General features: G+C 44.2%; 1 protein-coding gene across 11 annotated transcripts; it reads right to left on the reverse strand.

The window, feature by feature from the left end:
• Positions 1-53: 53 nt before the first annotated feature.
• On the reverse strand, positions 54-26,060 carry RNF41 (ring finger protein 41). 11 transcript variants are annotated; one of them, XR_014233432.1, is made up of 8 exons: positions 25,864-26,045; positions 22,672-22,855; positions 8,322-8,434; positions 4,534-4,805; positions 3,699-3,834; positions 3,185-3,288; positions 1,858-2,383; positions 54-902 (listed from the first exon to the last, which is right to left on the reverse strand). XR_014233432.1 is itself a non-coding variant. In XM_082351069.1 (8 exons), exons 4-8 carry the CDS (start codon positions 8,409-8,411, stop codon positions 2,032-2,034), a joined length of 954 nt encoding a protein of 317 aa, XP_082207195.1. In that variant the 5' UTR covers positions 8,412-8,434; positions 10,665-10,760; positions 22,672-22,855; positions 25,864-26,049; the 3' UTR covers positions 54-2,031. The 11 variants fall into 11 exon arrangements, 10 of the variants coding, with proteins under 10 accessions (XP_082207195.1, XP_082207196.1, XP_082207197.1 ...); XM_082351069.1 differs by adding an exon at positions 10,665-10,760 and having other exon boundaries at positions 54-2,383; positions 25,864-26,049; XM_082351070.1 differs by adding an exon at positions 23,888-24,173 and having other exon boundaries at positions 54-2,383.
• Between the last annotated feature and the right edge of the window lie 51 nt (positions 26,061-26,111).

Consider the following 26,111-nt stretch of genomic DNA (forward strand, 5'->3'; position numbering starts at 1 on the left):
AAGCAGAGGAGAACCTTCATGAGGGGAGTGATGTGAATTAAGAATTGAGAGAGTTGAGTAAAAGATTTATTAGTGCAGTCAACACCATGGAACAGCACATATATAACACAACTAGCAACCTGCAGAGACACTAGTGCAAAGGGTAGGGAAGCCTTAACTGAGCTTCCTGGCTCCATCTGAGGGTGACAACAGGAGGGAATGGGCCTGGGTAAGGCAGGCAGGGGCAGAGGGGAGTGGAAGAAATGTAGTAACCAGACTAAGTATAGCAGCGTTTTCAAATTCCTGAGCACAATGTCCTGGAGCTGGAACATATGACTGTTCCTCACCCCCTTCAAGCTGTATTCCCTCCTCCCCACAGTTCCAGTGGAGCCATGACCCAGCTACCCAGACCTACAGCAAGCTGGCCTGGAAAAAAGCTCCAAAAAGAGCAGCTTTATGGCCATCTCTCTCCAGCCCACTTCCACCTGCATATCAAGACAATCATACCCACTATCCCTCCCCTTCTCTTATTCTTCTAGTCACCCCAGGGATTAAGGAATGCCCTGGGCATCCCGAAATGCAGCTGAAGTCCTAAGGGGGTATGGGTGAGACAGCACAGCTTGTACTCAGAGACATAATTTCTATCCCATCTTGCCTGATGAAGCTTAGAACCCAGCTATATATCTCCAAGGAAACCGGGTGTTGGGGGGAGTGGTGGGCAGGATTTCTTCAAAATTAATACTCGAAGTCCAGAGTTTTACAGTGAGACCCTAGATGGGCTGGGAGCAAAGTTCTCCAGAGGGCACAGTCATTGATGCTGGACTGTCACATCCATCACTGGAATAGAGGAAGCTCCTCATCTCAGATGGGTTATGGAGGATTGGGGCAGACTTCAGTTCAGCCAAGGACTCCCTTGGCCTTTCCTATATTAAAGCCAAAGGTTGTGCTGAAAAGGAAAAATATAAAACAGACCCCATCCCCGTCCCACCCTATCCAAAAATCCCCACAATAGGAACAGCAAAAGAAGTTTTAAGTTTTGTTAATTTTTTTTTCTTTTTCCTTTCTTAAAAAAAAAAAGTAAATAAATTAAATTGCCAACAATGTGGCTGGGCTGGAAAAGTGGGGTAGCCATAATCAGGCCATTCTTAAAAAAGAAAAACTGTGAGGGAGGGAGTGAAATATAAACAAACAATGGCCAAAGAAAATTATCAAAATAACTAGTTACAATCACAGGGCTGAGAGAGAGGGGACTATGGAACTATTATGGCCTGTGCCAGAGGCAGTGCCTACACAATTTCAGCAAAAGCCAGAGAGCTGCTTCCTGCTGAGCATATTCACCCCAATGGACTAACCCCTCACCCCCAACCCTGTCATTCCCTAATCGTGAGAAAGTGTAGGAAAGAAGAGCTCATCTGGAAATTTTCGGCATCCCCACCTGCACACCTGCAGACCCAGCGGGAGCCCACACCTTTAAGGTGGGCTGAACAGGGTATTGCTTGGCACAGAGGTCCAGTCTTCCTCTAAGGGCCACCAGCGATGGCCTACTGGCCTCATTATTTCTAGGGTTTTGTTCCATCCTTACCATTTCTTTAGGATGTCTGCTCCCCAGAGCCGCCCTCTAAATGCTGTTTATAGAGTCAATAGGCCTGCCTGCTCTGGATTCCCTGGTTTTGGAGGCGGGGAACAGTTAGAGATGCCTCACTCCATCCTGATCCTCTAGAGAAAATGAGTATCTCTGTGCTTTCTGAAAATATCTGGAACCAGGGACCCTAGGCAGGAAAACAGAAATAGAGGTGGGGACTTTCCCAACCAGATGGAAAATATACAGACATTGTAGGGGAAGATATTAGGCAAAAGGAGGGAATCTGGGTTTCCCACCTGAAACGCTGAGCAGAGTGCCCTGGGGCCCTCTTCAGTGGCAGAAGAGCAGGGAGATGTGTGGCTCTAGCGTTAGCCACAGTATTAAGGAAAGTGGGGAGGACTCAGGGCCCCGCTGCTGGAGTGACAGGATTTTCCGATTTTCATCTCTTCCAGATAGCCCGTCGAGATCTCCTATATCTCTTCCACGCCATGCGCAAATATCATGACAAGTCCTGGCTCCTGCACCATGTCATCGCCCATGTGCTGGTTCTCACAGGCCATCACGACAACAGCCTGCTTGCCAGGGATGCGCTTGGCCACGTAGTTCTCATAGTAACGCCGGTTCATCTGTCTTGTCTCTAGAGTGGCCAGACCCTGGGGCCAGCTACGCTCATGGGCATTTTCGATCAGCTCGTTGACAATAGATGCAGGACAGCCACTCTCCACCAGGGAGCGCTTGATTACAGCCTGGAGTACAGCATCTGGGGTGGAGATCATCCCTCCCCAGCGGGTCACTCGTGCTGGCTGCAGGGAGTTCACCCACCTGTGTGGAGGGAGTTGGAGGTGGTCAGTCCAGCTCGTCCCCTTTCTCTGCATTGGCTTTTCTCCTAATAGGAACGACTGCCTGCTCTGCACTCAACCTAACTCGATTCCTCCTTCTTTCCTTCCATCATTAGTTCAGAAACTCCAGATCTTTCCCTAGTTGGTCCCATCCGAGTGTCAGCACATGTTACTCACCAGATTAAACTCCACGAGAGTAGGGTTCCTGTTATTTTTCTTAAAAATCCCAATACTTAGCACATGGTGCCTGGCATGTAGTAAGTGCTCAACGAATGTGTACTGAATGAAGCAATTATTCCTCTATACTGTGTCCCTCGCAGCACTATTTGCACTATACAGACTGACTCACAGTTTAGTCTATGAACTATGCAGAACTCCAGAACTGAAAGGGATCTTAGACTTCGCTTGTTTACTTCACTTGTTTTTGCTGTATTTTAGATCACTTTCCTGGATTTGTACTCTCTTCTTCTCTGAACAGTAAGCTCCCTGAAGTCAGGGACAATATCTTCTCTTTTTGGTCTTCCTAGCACTCCCATAGCCTTTAATACAGGGCTTTGTACATGTGGGTACCCATCTAACTCTTGGGTAAGCTTTCCCTTCCAACCACCCAAAAGAATATGAGATCCTCTGCTGCGGTTGAAGGTTATCGCCTTCTCCTCTGGCCCTGTTCTTCATCCCAACATCTGAGAAGCAGTGGCCTCAGCCCAGGCCTCTTCTTACCCTCCCCCCAGGTCTCAGTGCCAGGACGTGGGATGAATGACTCCACGTCCTGAGTGACACTCACTCTAGGATCTCGTTGTACTCAATCGTCTCCTCCAGGCTCTGAAGGTTGGGGTTGACACTGCGAATTGCACGCATGTACGCCTTGAGCAGCTGGATGTCTCGCTTCTGTGGGGGGGAAGGAGAACAAGGAATAATGGCTAAGACAGACAGTAGATGAGAGACAAAAGTTTGTCTGAGAATGAGGGAAATGGACAGATCTGAGGAACAACCAGAGTGGAAGCTTCATGAAGACAGGGATATGACTGTATCATTCCCAGCTGTATCCCCAGTGCTTAGCATAGTGCCTTCAAGGGAAGGCATTTGATAGATGTTAAGTAAATGAATGCCACTGATGGGATGAAGGGAAGCAAGAAGAGCTCCAGCCTGATTCGCTGCTATGCACAGGCAGAGTATCCACTGACCAGGCTCTCAAGCGCAGGCACAGATCTGCTGCTCACATTCACACCTGCCACCCACAGGCGCGAGGTTATCTGCATATGAAAGACGTGTTCTGCCCTGTGTTCTCTGCGCCCTACCTGCTCTGCCAGCTGGTGTTTGTGTTCTGCTGAGGTCTTTTCCAGCTCTGCAATTCGTGTCTGCTGCTGCTGTACCACTGAGCGCAGGTGCTTAATGCAGTTGTGGTTTGGCAGCTCATCTTTGGGCATCTCCAGGCTGCCACCCAGGGTGGGAAAAGAACAGGATAGGAGAATTAATGGGACATGTGAGCAAAGGCAGATAACTGCTGAGAGAGCTTTTTCCTACCTGAAATGACTAACATTCATTCATTTCCAAATTCAGGCCCCCTCTTGCTTATTGCCTTCATTTCCTTCTCCCCAGCTCCCCCTCGTCCCTTTGCTGTCTACTTCCTCTGGGCCTCTTTCCCTCTCTAAGACAGTGTTTCATCTCCCACGTGGCTCTCCTTTCCTCCTACAGATTCTGCCTGTGCACTCATTCCTTCTGAGAAGCCCTAGATTCACAGCCCTAGCTATCAGTATTTAATCAAATATTTCACACCCCAAAGAAAGAAAAAATAGGACAACAGGGAACATGAGAAGCCTGGAAATTAGAGCAGTCAATCTGACAAAGAGAAAAGTAGTACTGGATGAAAGGGAGGAATAAAGTGAATCAGTCTTCAGTGGTATCACAGAGATTGCTGAATTGCTGTCTCCCTTCTTTTATTAAAGCAAGAGCAAAAAGATCGTAGCTCAGAAAGCAGCACAGAAGTGAGATCTTGGAGCAGGGAGCCAGGGAGGCCAGGAACACTCGTTGCCTGCAGGAGACCTCTTCAGCTAGTGAGCAGGGGATCCAGAGACAGGGGTATAAACGGGAAGGCCCTTATCTGTGTGGGCAGAAGAAGGGCAGGAATCTTACCCACAGCCCTGTTCACAGGTCACAGGCCGTTTTGGGTTGTGCTCACAGTCACTGAGGTGAGACATGAGGTTGTCAAGCCGGACAATAGCACTGCAGCCAAACACAGCGTTGTCGCAGGCGATCTGCAGCTTTGACAACATGTTCCGCATGATCCGAGGTACTGGGCGCAGGTGGGCGACCGTCACAACACTCCGGTCCACCGGACACGTCTGCTGCTGAGAGAACCACTGGGTGATGCAGGCGTTGCAGAAAGCATGCTCGCAGTGAGGCGCCTAGAAGGGAGAGCAGGGCAAAAGGGGCACAAGAGAATTAGCAGGAGCTAAGAGCCTGGGTACGATAACTCCGCAAAGCCAATCAAGCCTCTGCGCAGCTTCTAGGACCAGAGGTCCCTGGGGTTACAGCAAAGTATAGATCTACTATGGGCAAGGCAATGTGGGGGACAGGCTTCAGATATGTTTCCTGTGCCCAAGATTCCAAATGGATTGTGACATAAGACAAACAAGTAAAAAGTTATATAACAGTAAGAGATATAAATAATATTCCAGGACAATGAGAGGACATAAGGTAGTCAATTATTAATTACCAACTGGATTACATACACAATAATTGCCAAAGAAATCCAGAGGAGGGTGAGATCTTTCCAGTCTAGGTCAATCAGGGCAGGTATTTATGGACAGGACAGAATTTGATATGGGTCTTGAGGGATAAGTAGAGAGGAGGCGGGGGCAGAGATTTACTGGCAAAGGTTCAAAAAAAATTTTTTTTTGGCCACACCACGTGGCTTGCGGGATATCAGTTCCCCGACCAGGGACTGAACGCGAGCCACAGCAGTGAAAGTGCTGATTCCTTAACCACTAGACCACCAGGGAACTCCCTCAAGTTCTTATTTTATGAGGCCCAACCTGAGGCGTTGCCCTGAGTCCCAATGACCAGGGCTACCCTCCAAAACAGGACTAGATTTTTGTAGCATCACATTCTTTTCAGTTTCATAAAGATCGTATCTCAGCCTACTTCCTTGATAATGCAGAGAGAGGACTCTCTGGCCTCTGTGGAGACACAATCTGGCCTCCAGCATGGGACAAACACAGCAGGCACTCACTAGATGTTGACGAATGGATGAATGACTCGAGCACTTATTATGTCCCAAACATTTTGCTACATGCTTAAGATAAAAAAAGATAGACAGTTTCTGCCTTCAAGATGCTCACAGACACCAAAGACTGTAACACAGGAAGGCTTCATAAGGAAAGAAGTCATTCTCAATATCATTAATCCAACTGTCAGTACATTTTTATTTTTCACTTAAAGACATAATATTTGATTCTTTTCAAAATCTTATAGACCCTCTCTCCAAAAAAAAAATCTTCAGTTCGTCTATTTTTCCCCATCTGTACTGCCACTAACCCAGTTCAAACAATCTTCTCTCATCTGTATTATTAAGTATGTCTTCTAACTGGTTTTCCTACTTCTACCTTGCCTCTTTATAATCCATCCTACATTCAGCAGCTGTGATCGTTTAAAAAGGCAAACTAGATCATATTCCTCGCCTGCTTAAAATTTTACAATGGTTTCCGATTACACTTAAAATAAATCCAAACTCCTGCTCAGGATTTATAAAATTCTGTTTGATCTGGCCCCGTGCCTCTGGCCTCTCCTCACCTCACATCATGCTCCCAGCACTGACTTCAGGCCATTCTGGCTTTCTCTCTGTTCCCTGTCCACACCCTGCTCATTCCTGTCTCTGGCTTTTGCTGCTCCCCTTTGCCAGAATGGCCCCTTATCATTCAGATCTCGGCTCAACTGAACCTCTTTTGTGACCTTCCTATCTAAACCTGCCACCCCTGCAGAAGTATATAGAATGCGGTACCTTTTGTGTAAGAAAGGTAGGCAAATATACATGTACATTCATACTTGCTTGTATCTGCCCACATACACACTGGAAGGGTACCAAATAAACTAATAAACATGGTTATCTACGGGGGGATTAGGTGGACTGGGACAAAGATGGATGCAAGACTTGTCACCATATATCCTTTTACACTGTTTTGATTTCTGGACCATATGAATTTATTATCTATTCAAAAAATAAATAAATATGATACAGGGAAATCAGTATCCCTAGCAGAGGCTTTCTACCCTTGGAAATGTGTCTGGAACCTGGCCTGCTTCTCAGAAGGTAAAGCCTGAATCGGTGGGGGGTGGGGGGGAAGGTTCTGCCTTAGTCACCAACTGCCACTGACTTCTCCACATGTGACTCACCTCAAATGATAGTGCTAGAAAACAGACAAGGCCCCAGGGTGGGGAGGGGACTGACATACCCCATGACCTCTTGACACCACCAGGAGAGCTTGCTCCACACCCAGCCAATCTGCTTCTAATGGTCCAGGGCTAGCTGCCACTGGAATGCAGTCTGATTTTCATTCAGCTCAGGCATCTGTTCTCCTTTGGGTAGTTGAAAACTGGAGAGTAAGAATAAACTCCAAGAATCAAGGGGAGCCCCAGGGAGTTGTATTAGCAGTGAGTGGGGGAAGGGTCATGCGACCTCACTGACCAGTGTCCTGGTTTGGAAAATGGGATTATCTCCAGCTAGCCAGGAGCGGCAGAGGATTAACTGGTATTTACAGAGTATAGGCAATAAGGACCATGCAGAATGGTGTCCCATGAATACAACGGTTAAGAATTCATCTCACTCATTATACTTGCCTGGTAATCATGAGCTTCTCCTCATACTTGCCCCAGGAAGATACAATTATCTCTGGTCTGGCAAAGCTGGTAGAGAAATGACCTAGTGAAGGTGGCAGCTTTCATATCAAAATGCAGAGTACATGGCTGCATCAAAAACTTTTTTTTTTCAGTAAATCCCAGGGAGAAACTAGGTCAGTTCACACAGTTCCCCACTTCCTATTTGTTAAACAGTAGGCAGGCCTGCAGGAAGACTGGCTGATTACCTGAAACACTGCATCATGAAAATGAAGAGAGAACTTATTAGGAGAGTCCAGAAGTTCAGTCATGGGTAGGAAGATGGAACCTAGTCAGAGCCCCTGAAGAGAAAAGGAAGCTACCAAACTACTGTCAAGAGGACAGAAACAAATAGCTGACCATTTTACAGCACGGAAGTCTCGCAGTGACCTCTGAAGAAAATCTGAACCACTGCGCTTCTGTGGTGTCCACCTCTAGACAGATTCTGGAAGGCCCTATTCCTCTTGTAGCTGCCACTGCTCCTTCGCACCAAACCTCTATTCTGCGTGTGTCAGGAGTGCAGGGAGTGGGGGAAGGGGGGCCTGAACACAGTGACTTCCCCATTGGCCCCATTTCCTATTAATATATATTTTTTTAATTTCCGAATTTTCCAATTATGTTTTTCTTTTCATATATATAAATTTATTTATTTATCTATTTTTGGCTGCGTTGGGTCTTCATTGCTGTGCGCAGGCTTTCTCTAGTTGCAGAGAGCAGGGGCTACTCTTGGTTGTGTGCATGGGCTTCTCACTGCGGTGGCTTCTCTTGTTGTGGAGCACAGGCTCTGGGCACGTGGGCTTCAGTAGTTGCAGCATGTAGGCTCAGTAGTTGTGGCTCGCGGGCTCTAGAGCGCAGGCTCAGTAGTTGTGGCGCACAGGCTTAGTTGCTCTGCAGCATGTGGGATCTTCCCAGACCAGGGATCAAACCCATGTCCCCTGCATTGGCAGGCGGATTCTTAACCACTGCGCCACCAGGGAAGTCCCTGAATATTCTGTACTAGCTCCACTGCCATCTATTGCCCCACCAAACCTGCCATCAGACCGACTCACCTGGACTGGCTCCTCCAAGACTCCACTGCAAATAGGACAGATAAGGTCTTCGTCAACATCCCCCTGGAAACGGGTTACATCATACCCCATGTCTCATCACTGAAACCCAGGTCCTGGAATGAACAACAGAGGAAAAAGAGGCCAGTTCAGAAGATTACAGATATGTGCCAACTTGATCTCATTGCCAAGATTCGTTCATTTGTCCAATAAATATTTATTGAGAACTTACTATGTGCCAGTCATTTGTGGGCGGGGGGAAGCTGACTCAAGAAATTTAATTCTAATGGGAAAAGATTTTATATAAATATACACTTAAAATATGAAGTGATAAATGCTTTCAGGGTGAGCACAGGGCACTATGAGGCCAAGAGATGTGGATACCTGACCCAGGCCGAAAGGAGAGGGAGGCTGAGAAGTTTTCCAGGACACCAGTGGGACGAGCAAGTAGTTAGCTAGGTTGTGTGTGGGGGCGGGGGGAGCCAGGGCAGGGTGGGGCATTAGGGTTTTAGGCACATGAAAGAGCACATTTAAAAGCCCAGAAGGGGACTTCCCTGGCGGTCCAGTGGTTAGGAATCCGCCTTTCAATGCAGGGGACGCAGGTTCGATCCCTTGTCGGGGAACTAAGATCCCACGTGCCCTGGGGCAACTACTGAGCCCATGTGCCACGACTAGAGAGCCCACGTGCTCTGAAGCCCACGCACTACAACTAGAGAGAAGCCTGCACACCGCAAGGAAGAGTCTGCGTGCCACAACTAAAGAGTCCATGTGCTGCAACTAAGACTTGACGTAGCCAAAAATAAATTAATTAAAATAAATATTAAAAAAAAAAAGGTAAGAGAGGATATGATGAGTTCAGGCAACTGTAAGTGGTTCAGAAAAAGTTCGATCTGAAGGGTGCAAGAGAGAGAGTGTCAAAATACAAGGCTGGAAAGGCACCAGGCCGTGAGAAGTCTTATGTAAGGAGTTTGGACTTTATCCTGAAGCCTATGGGGAGCCACTGAAAGACTTAAAAGGAATGATGTGATAAAAGTTCTTTTTTAGAATCACTCTGTAAACAGGGGTGAGATTAGAGACAGGAAGAACATCTAGGCAGGAGAGAAATAGTGAGAGTCTGAATTTAGGTGGTGGTGATGGGAGGGAAGTTCAGGAGAACAAAGACTCAAAGAGCAGCGAGGCTGCCATGCCCCTTCTTTGGGCTCCTAAGGGTCAAACCCAAACAAGACATCACTGAACAGTAACTGAAACTCCCCTGTGGACATCCAGCCAGTGGGCTAATTGGAGCAAGGATGGGCACCTGATATAAGGGCAGACTATCTACAGACCAGCCATCAGTTGTGATGTCCTGAAAAAAATGAGCTGAGTCAATCATGTAGTTCTCAGGAATTTAGAATCAGGCTGTTCAATTTAAAAGGGTGGGGGAGTGGGGGATTTCCCTGGCGGTCCAGTTGTTAGGATTCGGCGCTTTCACTGCAATGGCCCAGGTTTGATCCTTGGTCAGGGAACTAAGATCCCACAAGCTTCGTGGCACGCCAAAAATTATGCAGAGAGGCCTTGATAGGTCAAGTGCAAGCTAAAGTACAGCACTGGACTGAGTCAAGACTGACTGGATTTAGATGCCCAGTTCTACTACTCATTAGCTGTGTGACCTTGGGCAGGCTTACGTATACTTCTTAAGCCTGCGTGGCTTTTTAAACAGATAAAATTGGTATAAGTAATAATAGAAGTGACTCACAGAGTTGCCCTCAAAGAAACAATACATATAAAACATTTAGCACAATGCCTGCTGGCACATACCAGGCACTCAATACACAAGAGTAACCATTATTTAGGTATACATTTTTTTTTTTTGGCCAAGCCACATAGCATCTTCGTTCCCCAACCAGGAATCCAACCCGTGCCGCCTGCAGTGGAAGTGCGGAGTCCTAACCACTGGACCGCCAGGGAATTCCCTATTTATGTACATATCTAATTTCTACTACTTGATTAAAAATTCCTTAAGAGTAGGAACTCATGTGCTACATCCAATTTAGCACCAAGCACAGTTCTTTACAAAACAGTAAAATGTTTGGTATGATTAAATGTTGCTTTAACTGGGAGCTTCCCAGCAGAGTACAGTGGACATGTATTTTGCCTACCTAACAGCCCATTTTCTGTAAACAGCATCACAATTTTCCTTTAGGAATCAGAACCTGTTTCCTAGTGGACATGTGACCCAACCTAGGACAGTGAGAGAGATGCCTGGGACTTCTATTGGAGCCCTCATGGGGTTTGCATAGCTGGTAGGATGTACAATTCAGAGTGGTCAGTGACCATCTCTGCCATTAATGAGGACAGCCTACTTACAGAATGACGCCATAATTGGGAATTCCCTGGTGGTCCAGTGGTTAGGGCTCTGCGCTTCCACTGCTGGGGGCACGGGTTCAATCCCTGGTCGGGGAACTAAGATCCCACACGCCACACAGCATGGCCAAAAAAAAAAAAAAAAAAAGAAGAATGACGCCATAATGAAGAAAGCAGAGCTGAGAAATCAAATTCAGCTGAAATCATTTGAGGGCCTGGATTCAGCCATGCCTGAAGCCACAATCACTTTCTGAACATAAGTTACATGAGTCAGTAAGTTCCCTATTATGTTTAGGCTGGTTTGAGCTGGGTTTTTATCTCTTTAAACTGACAAAAATCCTGATTAATATAGGCTAATGGAGACAAGAAATCACAAGGTTCACTTTGGAACCATTTATCTTTCTTTACCCATTTTATATAGGAACAACAATACCCAAGGACACTGCTACAATTACACTGACCTCCATCACCACCATTTCTCTGTATTCTTGTTCCTCCATCTCTAGGGCCTAAGTTCAGGGCCTTGGGCTTACTAACAACCCCTCTGAAATTGACACTCTAAACCACCTTGGTCTGGCTATCTTCCTCTAAAATAGGGATATCCATCTATGTGTCTCTCCTCAGACCTTTGAGCTTCTGTTCCTATGCCAACATTCCCTTGAATAATCCATCAACAGTAATGGATTAGAGTGAGTATATGAAGGGTAATATTAAAGACATCATAAAGTGAAATGTGAAACCCAGAACTAAGGCCCCTTGTGATTCTCCTTGTTGCAACTCACTGAACTGGACAATGAGGACAGTGGTAAGAGAGCCAAGAGCAGTCCAGTGTCACTGTCCTGTGGACCTCCACTATTGAGAGCTGTAGTGCAGACCATGGAGTTGTTCACTTTAGGAATTCTACTCCCTTTCTCTCTCATCCACATGGCTCCAAGAGAAGCTGCCTCACGAGTACTGAGACTTTAACCTAGGCAGCAGCTGACTGGGACAAGGGTGAGCATGCAACCCAAGCCAGGCCAACGGATCCTATCTCTGAGAATTTGAGCTTGACACCAAGAAAGATGAGTTGGTCTTTCTTTGCCTGTCATGTGGACTAAGGAAGACAAATCTACAGAGGAAAAGAAAAGACTGAAACAGACACAGTGAGAAAGGCCTGGATGAGAGCTGGAAAGTCCTGAGGCTTCAGAGTGACTGGTTTGTTCCCAAGACCTAGTTGCCTTCCTATCTTTGGCTTCTGTGAGACACCCTGTGTATCCTCTTTTTGCTTAAGCTTTGAGTTGGGCTTCTGTACCTTTTTAAAAATTATTTATTTATTTATTTGGCTGCACCGGGTCTTAGTTGTGGCAAGCGGGACCTTCGTTGCCGCGTGCAGGATCTTTAGTTGCGGCATGCAGGATCTTTTAGTTGCAGCGTGCAGACTCTTAGTTGCGGCACGTGGGATCTAGTTCCTTGACCGGGGATCGAACCCAGGCCCCCTGCATTGGGAGCACGGAGCCTTAACCACTGGACCAGCGGGGAAGTCCCTGGGCTTCTGTATCTTACAGCCAAAAGAATCTTGGCTCAAACAACAACAAAGAGACAGCATATAGCATTAGAAGTTTGGAGAGGGATGGTTTAAATTAGGAGTAATGAAGGCGCTAGGACACTAGGATTAGAATTAATCTGAAAGCTATGGGAGTACCTGAAGGATTTTTGTTGACATAAATTTACAGGGTTTAATTTTTTATCTTGACAATTTCAGACTTACAAAGATCCCATATATCCTTCATACAGACTCCTTAAATGTTAACATTTAACCACATTTATTTTATCATTGCTATATATATACATTGATAGATGGATAAAAATTTTCTGAACTGCTTAAGAGTAAACTGTAGACTTGATGCTTTTAACCCTAAATAACTTTACTGTGTACTGTATTTCCTAAAAAGAACATTATTTTATATATTGATAGTAAAATTATGAAAATCAGGAAATTAACATTGATGTAATACTATATTTACAAACCTTTTTTCCAATTTTTCCAACTGTCCCAATAATCTCCTTTAGCAAAAGAACATTCAAGATTATGTTGAATTATGTTATGCACTGAATTGTCAAGCTTCTTTAATCGTTTAACTGCAAAAGTTACTAAATCTTTTTTGTCTTTCATAAATTTGACATTTTTTTTTTAAACATCTTTATTGAAGTATAATTGCCTTACAATGGTGTGTTAGCTTCTGCTTTATAACAAAGTGAATCAGTTATACATATACAATATGTTCCCATTTCTCCTCCCTCTTGCATCTCCCTCCCTCCCACCCTCCCCATCCCACCCCTCTAGGTGGTCACAAAGCACCGAGCTGATCTCCCTGTGCTATGCGGCTGCTTCCCACTAGTTATCTGTTTTACGTTTGGTAATGTATATATGTCCATGACACTCTCTTACCCTGAAATTTGACATTTTTAAGAATACACACCAGGTATATGAGAATGTTTCTCAATTTGGATTTGTCTGATGTTTCCTCATGATTAAATTCAGGTTTCACTTTGGGCAAAAATACAAAGGAAGTGGCATTGTGTTCTCAATGCATCATATCAGGAGCACATAATGTTGATTTGTACTGTTCCTGGTGATACTAACTTTGACCCTTTGGTTAAGTGCTGTCTATCACGTTTCCCTACTGTAAGAGTTATTATTTTTTCCTTTGTAATTAGTATAAATGTTGTAGGGGAGATTCTTTAAGTGTGTGTACACCTGAAGGATTTTTAAGAAATTGACATGATCAGCTTTCTGTTTTAGACTGGCAGATTCTGGTAGCTGTACAGAAAATATAGGGGGTAGGGAAGATTAGAGAAAGTGAGACCTTTGTAGGAGTTTATTGTAAAAATTCAGATTAAGAAAAAGTATAAAGGCTCAAACCAAAACATTTCAGAGAAGGAATCAGGAATCAAGCGGTCCAGTGGCTGGGACTCTGCACTTCTACTGTGGGGGGACCCGGGTTCGATCCCTGGTCAGGGAACTAGGATCCCACAAGCCGGGCAGCGTGGCCAAAAAAAAAAAAAAATAACATAAATAAATAAAGATTTAAAAAGAAGGAATCTGAATCTATATTGGTTCAGGAAGTAATAAAAAGATGACTCTTTTGTTTCTGCCTTGGATAATTAGTGGTGAATTCTTATTTACCAATATAAGAATTAAAAAAAAAAAAGATCTGGATGGGGTAAAAAAATAATGATCCTAGTTTTAGACATGTAGAGTTTGAGATTCCAAGTAGATATCCTGAAGGTAGTAGCTGATGGGTTTTCAGAGGCCACACAGGGAAAGTATACAGAATGAAAACAGAAAATGAGGGTTGGTCTGAAGACTATAGAACCCTGGGGAGCACTGACTCTTTGCTTTATTTTTTAGTTTTTCTTTTTTCACAAGTATATATGACTATATTTTCATTTTAAAAAAATACAGCCTCTCGAGACTTCCCTGGTGGCGCAGTGGTTAAGAATCCGCCTGCCAATGCAGGGAACACGGGTTCGAGCCCTGGTCCAGGAAGATCTCACATGCCGCGGAGCAACTAAGCCCGTGCGCCACAACTACTGAGGCTGCGCTCTAAAGCCCGCAAATCACAACTGCTGAAACCCGCACACCTAGAGCCCGTGCTCCACAACAAGAGAAGCCACTGCAATGAGAAGCCCGTGCACCACAACGAAGCCCCCGCTCACCGCAACTAGAGAAAGCCCATGAGCAGCAACGAAGACCCAAGGCAGCCAAAAATAAATAAATAAATAAATAAATCTATATTAAATAAAAAAGAATATAGCCTCTCTTCCCACCTTCCTCTCCCCATCCATTGCTTGGTGAACATTCATTCTTTCAATTGCCCTTCTTTGCTATACAGATTCTTTTTTCGGCTGTGCTACATTGCATGGGGGATCTTAGTTCCCCAGGGACCAAACCCGCACCCCCTGCAGTGGAAGCACGGAGTCTTAACCACTGGACCTCCAGGGAAGTTCCACAGATTCACGTATGAGTAAGACAGATAAGGTTCTTTCTCTCATGTAGTTTATATTCTAGTGGTAAGAATTTCCAATCCACCAGTCTAAGCCTTGATTACAACATATTCTGCCATTACCCTCTCATGACTGAAGTTTGCCTGATTGCCAATTTTTCCCCTGAAACAAATCATGTTGCAATTAACACCCCTTGTAACAAGATTTTTTGGAGCACAAGAACAAATATCTCTCCTAGGACAGATTCCACTGAGAGGTGGAATTGCTGCACTTGAATCGTGTGCCTGCTATTTGTTTTCCTAGACACTTCCATACATACTCTGGAAAGGCCTTTTCAATTTACACTACCAACAACAGTGCATGAAAATACTTTATCAGTGACATTTAAAAAGGGGGACAAAAAGGAGCCTGCAAAAAAAGACTGAGAAAGATTGGCCAGAGATAAGAGAAAATTGTGGAAAATCCTGGAGAGAAGATGGTCACAAAATTTAAGGGAGTTGGGGGTGTAGGGAGGGGGAGGGAAAGGGGAATGCTTATTTCATGAGTAGAGTTTCAGTTCTGCAAGATGAAAAAGTTCCAGAGATCTGTTTCACAACAATGTGAATATACTTAACATTACTGAACTGTATACTCAAAAATGGTTAAGGTGGTAAATTTTATATTATGTGTTTTTTACCACCCACACACACACACACAAAAGCTAAGGAAGTGGAATGCTTAGTGGGAAAAGAAGTGTCAAAAACTGCAAACACAAGTCAGATTAAAAAAAGCAAAAACTGCCAGGATGTGGGACTGTGGACACCACAGCAGAAGGCGGTTTCATGGAGTTGGGTGGCACTGTGGCGATCAGTTTCAGTGAGGCATTGGGAGTGGAAGACAGACTGCAGTGGCTCACAGTGAACAGGTGAGACAGAGAGATGGGGACTGAAGACAACCCTGTCGAAAGCTTGATTTCCAAGGAAGGAAAAGAGAGAGAACCATCTAGAGGAGCACTGGAGGCTAAGGAAGAGGGTTGTGTAGGGGTGTTTTTCCTTATGATGAGAAAGGCTTGAGGATGTTTATGTACTGAGAGGAAAGCACTAGTGAAGAAGGAAAAGTAAAGATGGGAGAGAATCTGGTCACTGGGGAAAAAGGTAGGAAGGAGATCTGGAATTATGTTAAACAGGAAGAGGGACACACTTAAAGCAGGAAAAAAGAAGGGATGGTACTAAAAGAGGTCCAGATAGTTTTTCAAAAATCACACCCGTAAACTTTTAAAAATCAGATAATCACTTATTCATTTAAGTGAACAGTGAAGATATAGTTATGCTTAATTATGGTAATGTAAGCCCATCTGATGGAATAGCATATCTACTTTTAAATGATGCTTATGAGGAATATACAGTAACATGATACAATAATAGATGAAAAAAGTAGGACACAAATTTGAATACAGGTCTGTTTAAAAACGTATATAGGGCTTCCCTGGTGGTGCAGTGGTTGAGAATCCGCCTGCCAATACAGGGGACACGGGTTCGAGCCCTGGTCTGGGAAGATCCCACATGCCACGGAGCAACTGGGCCCGTGAGCCACAACTACTGAGCCTGCGCGTCTGGAGCCTGTGCTCCGCAACGGGAGAGGCCGCGATAGTGAGAGGCCCGCGCACCGCGATGAAGAGTGGCCCCCGCTCGCCGCAACTAGAGAAAGCCCTCGCACAGAAACGAAGACCCAACACAACCAAAAATAAATAAATAAATAAAAACGTATATATTTATAAATAATCCATGCACAAAGAAACCAGAAAGAATTATCAAAATAACAATTGTTTTATTTAGGTGTAGGACTAAGAACAATGTTTTTCTTCTATTTTTAACTATCAAATGTTTTATTGAGCATACATTTTTTTTGTCATAATTCAACTTTAAACAGTCTTCCACAAATACGGAAAAATATTTTTTTTTAATTTAGAAATTACTTAAGAGTAAAAAGTATAGGAATGCTTTTACTTTTGAAGTTCAGGAATAAAAGATGACAGAATGTGATCACACCCAGAAGTTTTCCCTATTGACTTGATTCAGACAGTCTTATTTTTGCATTGAGAGTTAGAATGGACCATAAGAGACCATCTGGTTTAACATCCCAGGCCTGGAATCCCCTCCACAGTACCCAACAGTCACTCACCCTGTGCTTAGACAGTCCAGGGAAAGGTCAAGATAGGGTGCAGAAGGAGCACAGATGAGAAATATCTAGCCTAAACTCAAATCTCCCATAGCATTCTAGAATGCCTATGTCCTTCTAAAACAGGGTACCCGGAGCTTCACCTGTGGACTGACCAATATGAACACAATGGGACTATTACCACCTTTCCTCTCTACTTCAATTAATGCCACCTGACACTGGTTAGTGCTGTTCTGGATGATAGCTACCGCCACGCTCATAGTCAAGACAAACACACAGAGTTGGGATGAAAGGAAGGCACAAGAGAAAGAGTCAAGAATAGGTGCTACCTGAGACAGCCGCTACATGATAGCAAAAATATCACCAAATATCCATAATTCACCTGTTGAACTGCTGACTTTACAATATCTACCTCAAATAAACAAATTGTAATCTGGTTTCTCTACAATAGCTATTAAATCAATCAGAGGAAAAAAAAATTATCGCTGCCTTAAAATGAACCAGGTATGAAGTCTTCCAAGATACACCGCTAAGAGAAAAAAACTACAGTATATAATAGTATATGTAAATGTGCCACCATGATGTGCCACATAAATGTGCCAAAAATAATACGTATGTGACTATGCTTTCATATGCATGGAGCTCTCCACAAGGATATATAGGAAACTGCCAACAGTGGTTGCTTCTGAGTAAGGGTCATTAAGGAACAGGAACAGGGGGAAAATTTTAATTTCCTCAGTTATCCCTTTGTACCTTTGAAAAAGATTTTCTCTGTGTGTGTACTCAATATTCAAATAAAGAAATAAATTTATAATTATCCTAAATTGTGAAAGTATCAATATTAAGATTAAATCAAAAAACATGTCCAAAATACTCAATGTCACATATACTATATATGTCATTTATGTCATATAACATATACAACATACACATATAACATGTAATATACTATAGCAAGGTCTGGAAAAAATGTACTCTTGCAAGAAAAAGTTAATCAAGGTGAATCATAACAAAAAACCAATGTCCTAAAAAAGTATATTTTTTACCTTTTACCTAGCAATCCTAATTCCAGTAACTTAGCCTAAGGAAATAATTACACAAGTGTACAAAACAATATACTAGGTTGTTTATCTAAACATTGTTTATAATAGCAAAAAAAAAAAAAAACAGAAATGACACAAATGTCCAGTATAATTCCTTACATCCATAAAATGGGATACAATGTAGCATTAAAATAACTTAGATATATTTGTTTTTATTAATATTTATTTATTTAGATTATTTAAATTTATTCATTATTTATAATATAAGTAAAATAACATTTATACATATTATATATACTATAGTGCCATGTTTGTTAAAAAATTTTATGTGTGTACACACTTATATTGGAGAGCATCTAGAAGGATATATATTAGAGAAGCTGTCTCTAAGTGTAGAATTTTAGTACTTTTATTTTTTATTTTTATTTTTTCTCCATATTTTTAAAATTGAAGTATAGTTGATGTTCAATATTATATAAATGACAGGTGTACAATAAAGTGATTCACAATTTTTAAAGGTTCTACTCCATTTAGAGTTATAATAATATATTGGCTATATTCCCTGTGTTATCATAATATATTGGCTATATTCCCTGTGTTATCAGTACTTTTAATGTCACTCACAGTTTTGTTTTTGTTTTTTTAAAGGTTAGACTTTATTTTATTGCCTAGATTCTTTCTTTTTCTTAATTTATTTATGTATTATTTATTTATTTTTGGCTGTGTTGGGTCTTCGTTTCTGTGCGAGGGCTTTCTCTAGTTGTGGCAAGCAGAGGCCACCCTTCATCGCAGTGCGCGGGCCTCTCACTATTGCGGCCTCTCTTGTTGCGGAGCACAGGCTCCAGACGCGCAGGCTCAGTAGTTGTGGCTCACGGGCCCAGTTGCTCCGCGGCATGTGGGATCTTCCCAGACCAGGGCTCAAACCCATGTCCCCTGCATTGGCAGGCAGATTCTCAACCACTGCGCCACCAGGGAAGCCCCACAGTTTGTTTTTTGTTTTTTTTAAATTTTATTTATTTATTTTTGGCTGCGTTGGGTCTTCACTGCTGTGCGCAGGCTTTCTCTAGGTGTGGCAAGCGGGGGCTATTCTTTGTTGCAGAGCACAGGCACGGGCTCTAGGCACTCGGGCTTCAGTAGTTGTGGTGCACGGGCTTAGCTGCTCTGCGGCATGTGGGATCTTCCCGCACCGGGGCTTGAACCCGTGTTCCCTGCATTGGCAGGCAGGTTTTTAACCACTGTGCCACCAGGGAAGTCCCTCACAGTTTTGCTTTCTTAGTTCTTCTTCTTCTTTCATTTTTTTTTAAACAGTGATCATGTTTTACTTATACAATTAAATAATTAAATCAATATTTATTATTTCTATATGCTAGCCACAATTCTAAGCATTTCTCGTATATTAACTCAACTAATTATTAAAATAACTCTATAAGTTACTCTGTGAGGTGGGCATTACCATGATCCACATTTTACAGATGAGAAACAGATGCACAAAGGTTAAAAAGCTTCTCCAAAATCATACAGCTAACAGGTAGTGGAGACAGATTCCAACCCAGGCAGACTGGCCCCAGAGCTCAAGCCTTTAACTGCAGTGCTAAACTGCCTCTCAAACTGAAAAATGCAAGTTGCAAAAATAGTATGGTCCCATTTTGTACGGTATGGTCCCATTTTTATAAAAACTTTTTTTTAAGTGGTATATGTAGTGTACACATTTAAAAAATCTAGATGCTGAGATTATACTTTTGATCTATGTTATATATTTCTGCAAGATTTAATTATTTTTAAAAATCAGTTACTTTAGAGCAAGAGGCAAAAATTAAAACAATATCCTTTTCTTCCTTGTTGCTATGGGGCAATGCAGAAAGCAGGCTGAGAGCCTGTATTGTGCTTCACTGTGCTTTCATTTTAAAACAGTGCTAATAATGTTACCTTAAGGGGGAATACAAATTCTGAAAAGTTATCATAATGGGGTCTCAGGGGATCCTACATCGCCAAAAGAAACAGCAGAGAACTTCCCCAAAGAAAGTCTCAGTTGGTGCAGAGATGGCCAGAGGGTGTGGGAAGCCACCAGCCAGGCTTAGGAGTTGCAAAGTTCCTACCATAAAGTCAAGGTTTACAAAACTCTGCAAAGACGCTGGGCATTGTTCTTTCTAAATAGAAACCTCCACTTTATCTGCTTGGAGATGCTCCTGTTTTATCTACCCTCCTATAACTATATCCTTTCAGAGGTGTGGCCTCGAGAATTAAGGGGAAATTTAGATTTCGATTCTGATTAGGGCATTTCCTATTTGTCATCTATGGCAAACAAATGTTGAAGTGGTTATACACAACCTTGGAATCTAGCTCCTTGCCTCGTCTTGCCCTGCCCCTAAGTAGACAGTCAAGCTGACAGGCTAGGCTCCTTGACTATTCCTTCTACTCTCGGGGACTCTCAACACTGCTGTAGGGCTGTCACTGGGGTGGGTTATCATTTCAAGGGGGATGCAGTACAAGAATTCAACCGCTCACTGCCCTAGGGACAGAAGCCTTAATAAAACTGAAACCACAGGGACCTCAAGAGTCACAACCAGTGACCACATCCACTGGAAGCAGAGTTTCCTAGATCTTCTCCTTGAGTTATGGAATAGGAAAAGGCCTTGGAAGGTTTCACTCAAGTTGGGGAGCTGAACTAAAGTAGCACTGAGGTGTCCCTTTAGACTTACAGGCGTTCTGCCAACTTCCCTGATTTGAACATCCTGAACCCAAACTGAAAACTGCATTCCCAGCAGGCCAGAACCAAACCAGGTAATTATGTTGCTATACTTCCTGTTACACTGGGATGTCTCTCTATATTCCTAGTCAGCATTATTATAAAAATGCGATAAGTTTATTAGACCCCTTCCTATACCCTTTCTTTTTTTTTTTTTTTTTCCCCTATACCCTTTTAACTTACTGTTGCAGTTGTTTTCACTGTTCTACCCCTAGAGAGAGCTAGGAATTCAAAACAGATTGTTTCTGGGCTTCCCTGGTGGCAGAGTGGTTAAGAATCCGCCTGCCAATGCAGGGGACATGGGTTCCAGCCCTGGTCCTGGAAGATCCCACGTGCCGCAGAGCAATTAAGCCCGTGCGCCACAACTACTGAGCCTGCGCTCTAGAGCCCACAAACCACAACTACTGAGCCCGCATGCCACAACTACTGAGGCCCGTGCGCCTAGAGCCCGTGCTCCGCAACAAGAGAAGCCACCGCAATGAGAAGCCCGTGCACTGCAACGAAGAGTAGCCCCCGCTCGCTGCAACTAGAGAAAGCCCACGCGCAGAAACAAAGACCCAATGCAGCCAAAAATAAATAAATAAAATAAATTAAAAAAAAAACAAAACAGATTGTTTCTAACGGAGCCTGAACATTTATCCTCCCTTATTCAGGGTTTCTTGAACCCATGTACAGGTGTGCAAACCATGCACATTCACACACACACATATATACACACACACACAGGCACACACACACGAAGAGAAACATTACAGCAACCACTCCAACCCATTTTAGAGTAACTGGGCATGCTGTCACCAATTCGTGGCAAAAGCATACAGGTAAAAGCCAAGTATATGTGCTGTAGTCTCCTTCTGATTCTCTCTCCTCCATGCCCTAAATACAGCAAAGGTGCAGAGGGCTGAGGATTCAGCCCAATTACTACAAATCACCAGACACATAGGAAAAGGGCCCCATAGCCTGCCCCAGTGTAATGAAACAGATGACTCCTAGGAATTTCACCCTGGTGAAGAAAATAGCTGGTAGAGGGTGTCTCACAGGTGTCCCTAAAACATTTCATCTTATCTCCCTGTCTCCCAATAAAGAAATAGATCTGGAAAAAAAGAAAACTGAGTTGAGAATCTAGAAACCTGAGTCCTAGTTCTAGCTCTATTACTGACCAATGTGTAACCTTGGGCAAGTTACTTAACCTCTCTGGGCCTCAGTTCCCTTTACTCCACATAAAATGAAACATCCGAAACTACATAAATTCTACATAAGTACAAGAATAGGCTAAATTATGGGATAATTATATTACACAAGGTGCCCTAGCTTTATGAGAGCAAAGTCTGGCCTTGCTCTCTTTTGGCAACTCTCTTCACTTTCCAAGTGAAAAAAGTAGTCTTTTTCATTTAAGCAGTAGAATCCTTAGAGTGAAGTTACTCCCTCTCTTAGAGAACTGAGCTCTTAGGAACTCAGGTTCCTCATTGCCTCTAAAGTTCCATTTAATTCCAGAATGCTGTGATCCAGACTAGATTTAGCACAGGAGATTTTTAAAATTAGGCTTCTTCAGCACATTTTAATTGGTTCAATTTAAAGAAGAATCCAGAGGGCACCACAATTCTTCAAGAACGCCTAACTAACAACTCTAACACCTAAAGTGAGGCTTACCAGGCCTCAAAGACCAGCAAGGACCTGCCCCTTGGTCACCAGCGCCAAGCACTATTTGTATGGTTACCCCAAACCTCATCTTCATCCTATATACACAGCCCCCCTGCCAGTACAGACATGTAAAAGAAACAGAAAACACAATCCATGTCCTCAAACTAAGGTGTAGGCTTGAGCCCAATGACTGAGTACACAGGATATAAAACACATAAAAAGAGTAAAATTTACTAAGCAATTTACCAACAAATAAAAGTTAATAGTTCATGTAAGACATAAGTATGCAAAGAAGAACAGATTGATGTGGGTTAATCACAGAAAGTTTTATGCATAAAAGAGTTTTGAGAATCAGGTTTTCAAGAGCAGAAGGAACCCGGATTGGCAGAGAAGAGGGTTCTAGCCCAGAATGGGATTCTGAATCAAGGCTCTTTACCTTCCAAGTGTTGGGGGCAGGTTCCCTGTTCACAAGGCTCCAACCCCCTGATGCTTCCACTCAGTGCCACTCAGGAGACGCTCCCAGTAACCCATCTTGCTGGCTATTCTCCGACTGAGTCTTCCTTCCTAGTGACAAGCTCCATTGCCAAGGGGATGGATGTGATGTCACAATCAGGAGCACTCTATTAATAGGAACAAGGAAGAAAAAGGTGAGTCAGGAGAACTACCTGCACTTGGCAGTGAAACCGGACAGACTTGGATCTGGTGGTTGGTTGAGGAAGACGAGACAACTCCACTAAGAACCACAGGTTTCAAGGCTAGGCATCCAGCCTACCCTCTAAGGAGTGAGATCATCAGCTAAGGAATCACACGCACGGGCCAGGTGATTGAAACATAGCTGAGAGGGGGAGAGAAAGGGACAAGAAGAAAGGTAGGGAAGAGGAGCTGTCTGAGATAGAAAAAGGTTCTTTTATTCAGCGCATACAACTAAAAGTAATGTCAGTGAGTCCAAATCTGTGGCTATACAATGCAGAGAGCCATGACAGCTTACATGCACAGTATGATGCTTTCATGTTTCCAAAGTGCTTTCACATAAATTATTTCATATAAAAAGAAATTCTGGGCTTCCCTGGTGGCGCAGTGGTTGAGAATCTGCCTGCCAATGCAGGGGACACGGGTTCGAGCCCTGGTCTGGGAAGATCCCACATGCCGCGGAGCAACTAAGCCCGTGAGCCACAACTACTGAGCCTGCGCGTCTGGAGCCTGTGCTCCGCAACAAGAGAGGCCGCGATAGTGAGAGGCCCGCGCACCGCAATGAAGAGTGGCCCCCGCTTGCCACAACTAGAGAAAGCCCTCGCACAGAAATGAAGACCCAACACAAGCCAAAAATAAATAAATAAATAAATAAATAAATAAATAAATTCTGTCCTACTCTCCGCTTGGAAAATACTGTTTCATAAGAAGATACTCAAGAATGTTGGTACAGGTGCAATTCTACTTCCAAGTCCAGAAATATTCCTGAGGGGATGAGGCTTTAAAAAAAAAAAAAAAATGAAGAGGCAGTGAATCAGGAAATTATTCTAGGGTAGGAAACTGGGACGACTAGAGGTAGCAGTATGATTAAGATGACCAGACTCTCATTACTAAAAGGATGAAACTAGAGGGAGACAAGGCTTCAGACGCAGAATAGAAACTATTCAAATTCTTTTCCTCACCTTCACATCTATCAATGTTAACGGCTATGTTAGAAAGGATGACGATTTTTATTTATTTATTATTTATTTTTGGCTGTGTTGGGTCTCCGTTTCTGTGCGAGGGCTTTCTCCAGTTGCGGAGAGCGGGGGCCACTCTTCATCGCGGTGCGCGGGCCTCTCACTGTCGCGGCCTCTCCCGTTGCGGAGCACAGGCTCCAGACGCGCAGGCTCAGTAATTGTGGCTCACAGGCCTAGTTGCTCCGCGGCATGTGGGATCTTCCCGGACCGGGGCACGAACCCGTGTCCCCTGCATTGGCAGGCGGAAGAATGACGATTTTTAGTCATAAAACAGAGACCATTTCATCCTGAGTCTGGTATACGTGCTCATTAGTTTACTATGTTCATCAGCCATAACACATTAGTGTGGTATTTTAAAACTAATCAGAGGATAAAAGTGCAAGGCCAGATCCACTTTCTCTTCCCTGTAGTTGGAGGTGGGGGGAAGTTGATCTGTCTCTCCCATCCATAATACAGAGGAGGGTATAATGCTTCTTCCATTTTGACAAGAGCAACAGCCTGACACAAGCACCTGCACCTCAAGAAATGCTTCCAGGAGCCAGTGCTGTTGGCTATGTTCAGTCTTCCAGTGACAAGTTCCAGACTCAGAAAGCAAACAGTTATCCAGCCTGGGAAAACCAATCCTCCTTCACTGCTCCCTTGACCAGAACAAAACAGGATTTTTCAACTGAGAGGAGGACCAGGAGTCAGGAGACTTGGGTTCTGGTCCCAGCTCTACCAACTGTATGACTTTTAACAAGCCATGTATCCCTTTTGTAATTTTCAATTTCTTCACCTGTCAAATAGGGAAAATGATAACTGCCTTATCTACCTTACATATTGTCCAGGAAAATCAAATGACATAATAAATGTGAAAGCATACTGAATACCGCTATTCATAGGTAAGGTATTTGCAGTAACAGACTGCAAAATAAATTTAGAGTACTGAGGGCCCACGAGGAAATGCTTGAAAGAAGCCTGTTCTTTCTTTCCCATTACTGGGTACCAGGCACAGCCACAAAGTCGGCTGGACACACAGGGCAGTAACATTATTGCATCACTCAGATTCCCTACCATTCCTATCTGGGGACAACTATCAGCCTGCAACATTATCAGCTTCTTGCTCTATTGTCAGACTAAAACCACCTGTATAGGAAGGGATTAGACTATCACTACCACAGCCCAGTTCCCAAGAACAGTGATTCAGTAGTCTCTAACAGCCACATTTGCTACTAGGTAGAATGAAGTCAGTTTCTGAATGGAGAAGATGTCTGTCAGTCCCTCAGGCAAAACACCCTCACCCCTCTCAGCTTTCTGCTCCTTCTCCGGCCCCCTCCTTCCCAATCCTCAATTTCCTCTGCGTTCTGGTTTGGAGGCTTTTCGGTGTGTGAAGTGTGTGAAGAGGGACTGGCAATCCAAGGCAGGGATGTAAGGAATGTGAGATTCCTTCATGGAGGGGTGGGAGGGAGAGGGGGAAAGGAATGGAGGAGGAAGACAAGGCTGTCAAAGACAAGGCATGGGAGAGGAGCCAAGCTATGGCGCTTCGAGGGCGGGGGTTCAGGTTCCGCCGCCCCTGCCCAGACTGACCCCCAGTATGTTCCCTGCCTCCCTTTCCGGCCCGTCAATCACTGCCCATTTAAACACCACGTTGTTCCCCCAATTCCCCCTCCCCCCGTCCTCCAGCCAGCCCAGGCCCCCTCCCGCACTTCTTAAAGCTCCCCCACTCCAATGGACCTCCCCAACAACCCACCCATCAGCGCCCCTTTATCACCTCTAGACTCCTCCCTATTACTGCTCCCTTCCTCCATTTTTCATCTTCACTCCCATCCCTCCCCCTGACCTCCAATAGCTCGAACCCCCGCCCCAACCCCCCTGGGACCTTGCCCCCTCCCCTCCCACACCCTCTTTTAGGTGGGAGCTCGCGCAGGCGCCGTACGCACCGCCCTGGAAGCGGTCTGGACTCTCCGTACCCAGGCCTGGCTGGAGCTGAGGCCGCAGCGGCCAAGGGATAGCCCAGGTGCCGGGTCCCAGCTTTTCCTGGGAGGGGAAGGGGAAGGGGAAGAAGACGAGAGATGGTTCCGACCACTCTTCGCGGTGTGGGACAGATCCCTTGCCCCGCCCACCGCTGCTGCGCAACCTGGCGGAAGCTCGTCACCAAACTCCGCCTCTTTGTTTAACTCAGCCCCGA

This window comes from Balaenoptera borealis (genome assembly GCF_965194805.1).
Source record: "Balaenoptera borealis genome assembly, chromosome: 13".
Taxonomy (NCBI): Eukaryota; Metazoa; Chordata; class Mammalia; order Artiodactyla; family Balaenopteridae; genus Balaenoptera; species Balaenoptera borealis.

What these genes read in the sequence shown, in the direction of transcription:
- RNF41 (XM_082351071.1), bottom strand. Translation starts at nt 8,411, where the DNA reads ATGGGGTATGATGTAACCCGTTTCCAGGGGGATGTTGACGAAGACCTT. An exon ending in TCTTGGAGGAGCCAGTCCAG is followed by an intron (nt 4,806 to 8,321) that starts GTGAGTCGGTCT and finishes TCTCCCTTCTAG; the next exon opens with GCGCCTCACTGCGAGCATGC. An exon ending in GAGTACAACGAGATCCTAGA is followed by an intron (nt 2,384 to 3,184) that starts GTGAGTGTCACT and finishes CCCTCCACACAG; the next exon opens with GTGGGTGAACTCCCTGCAGC.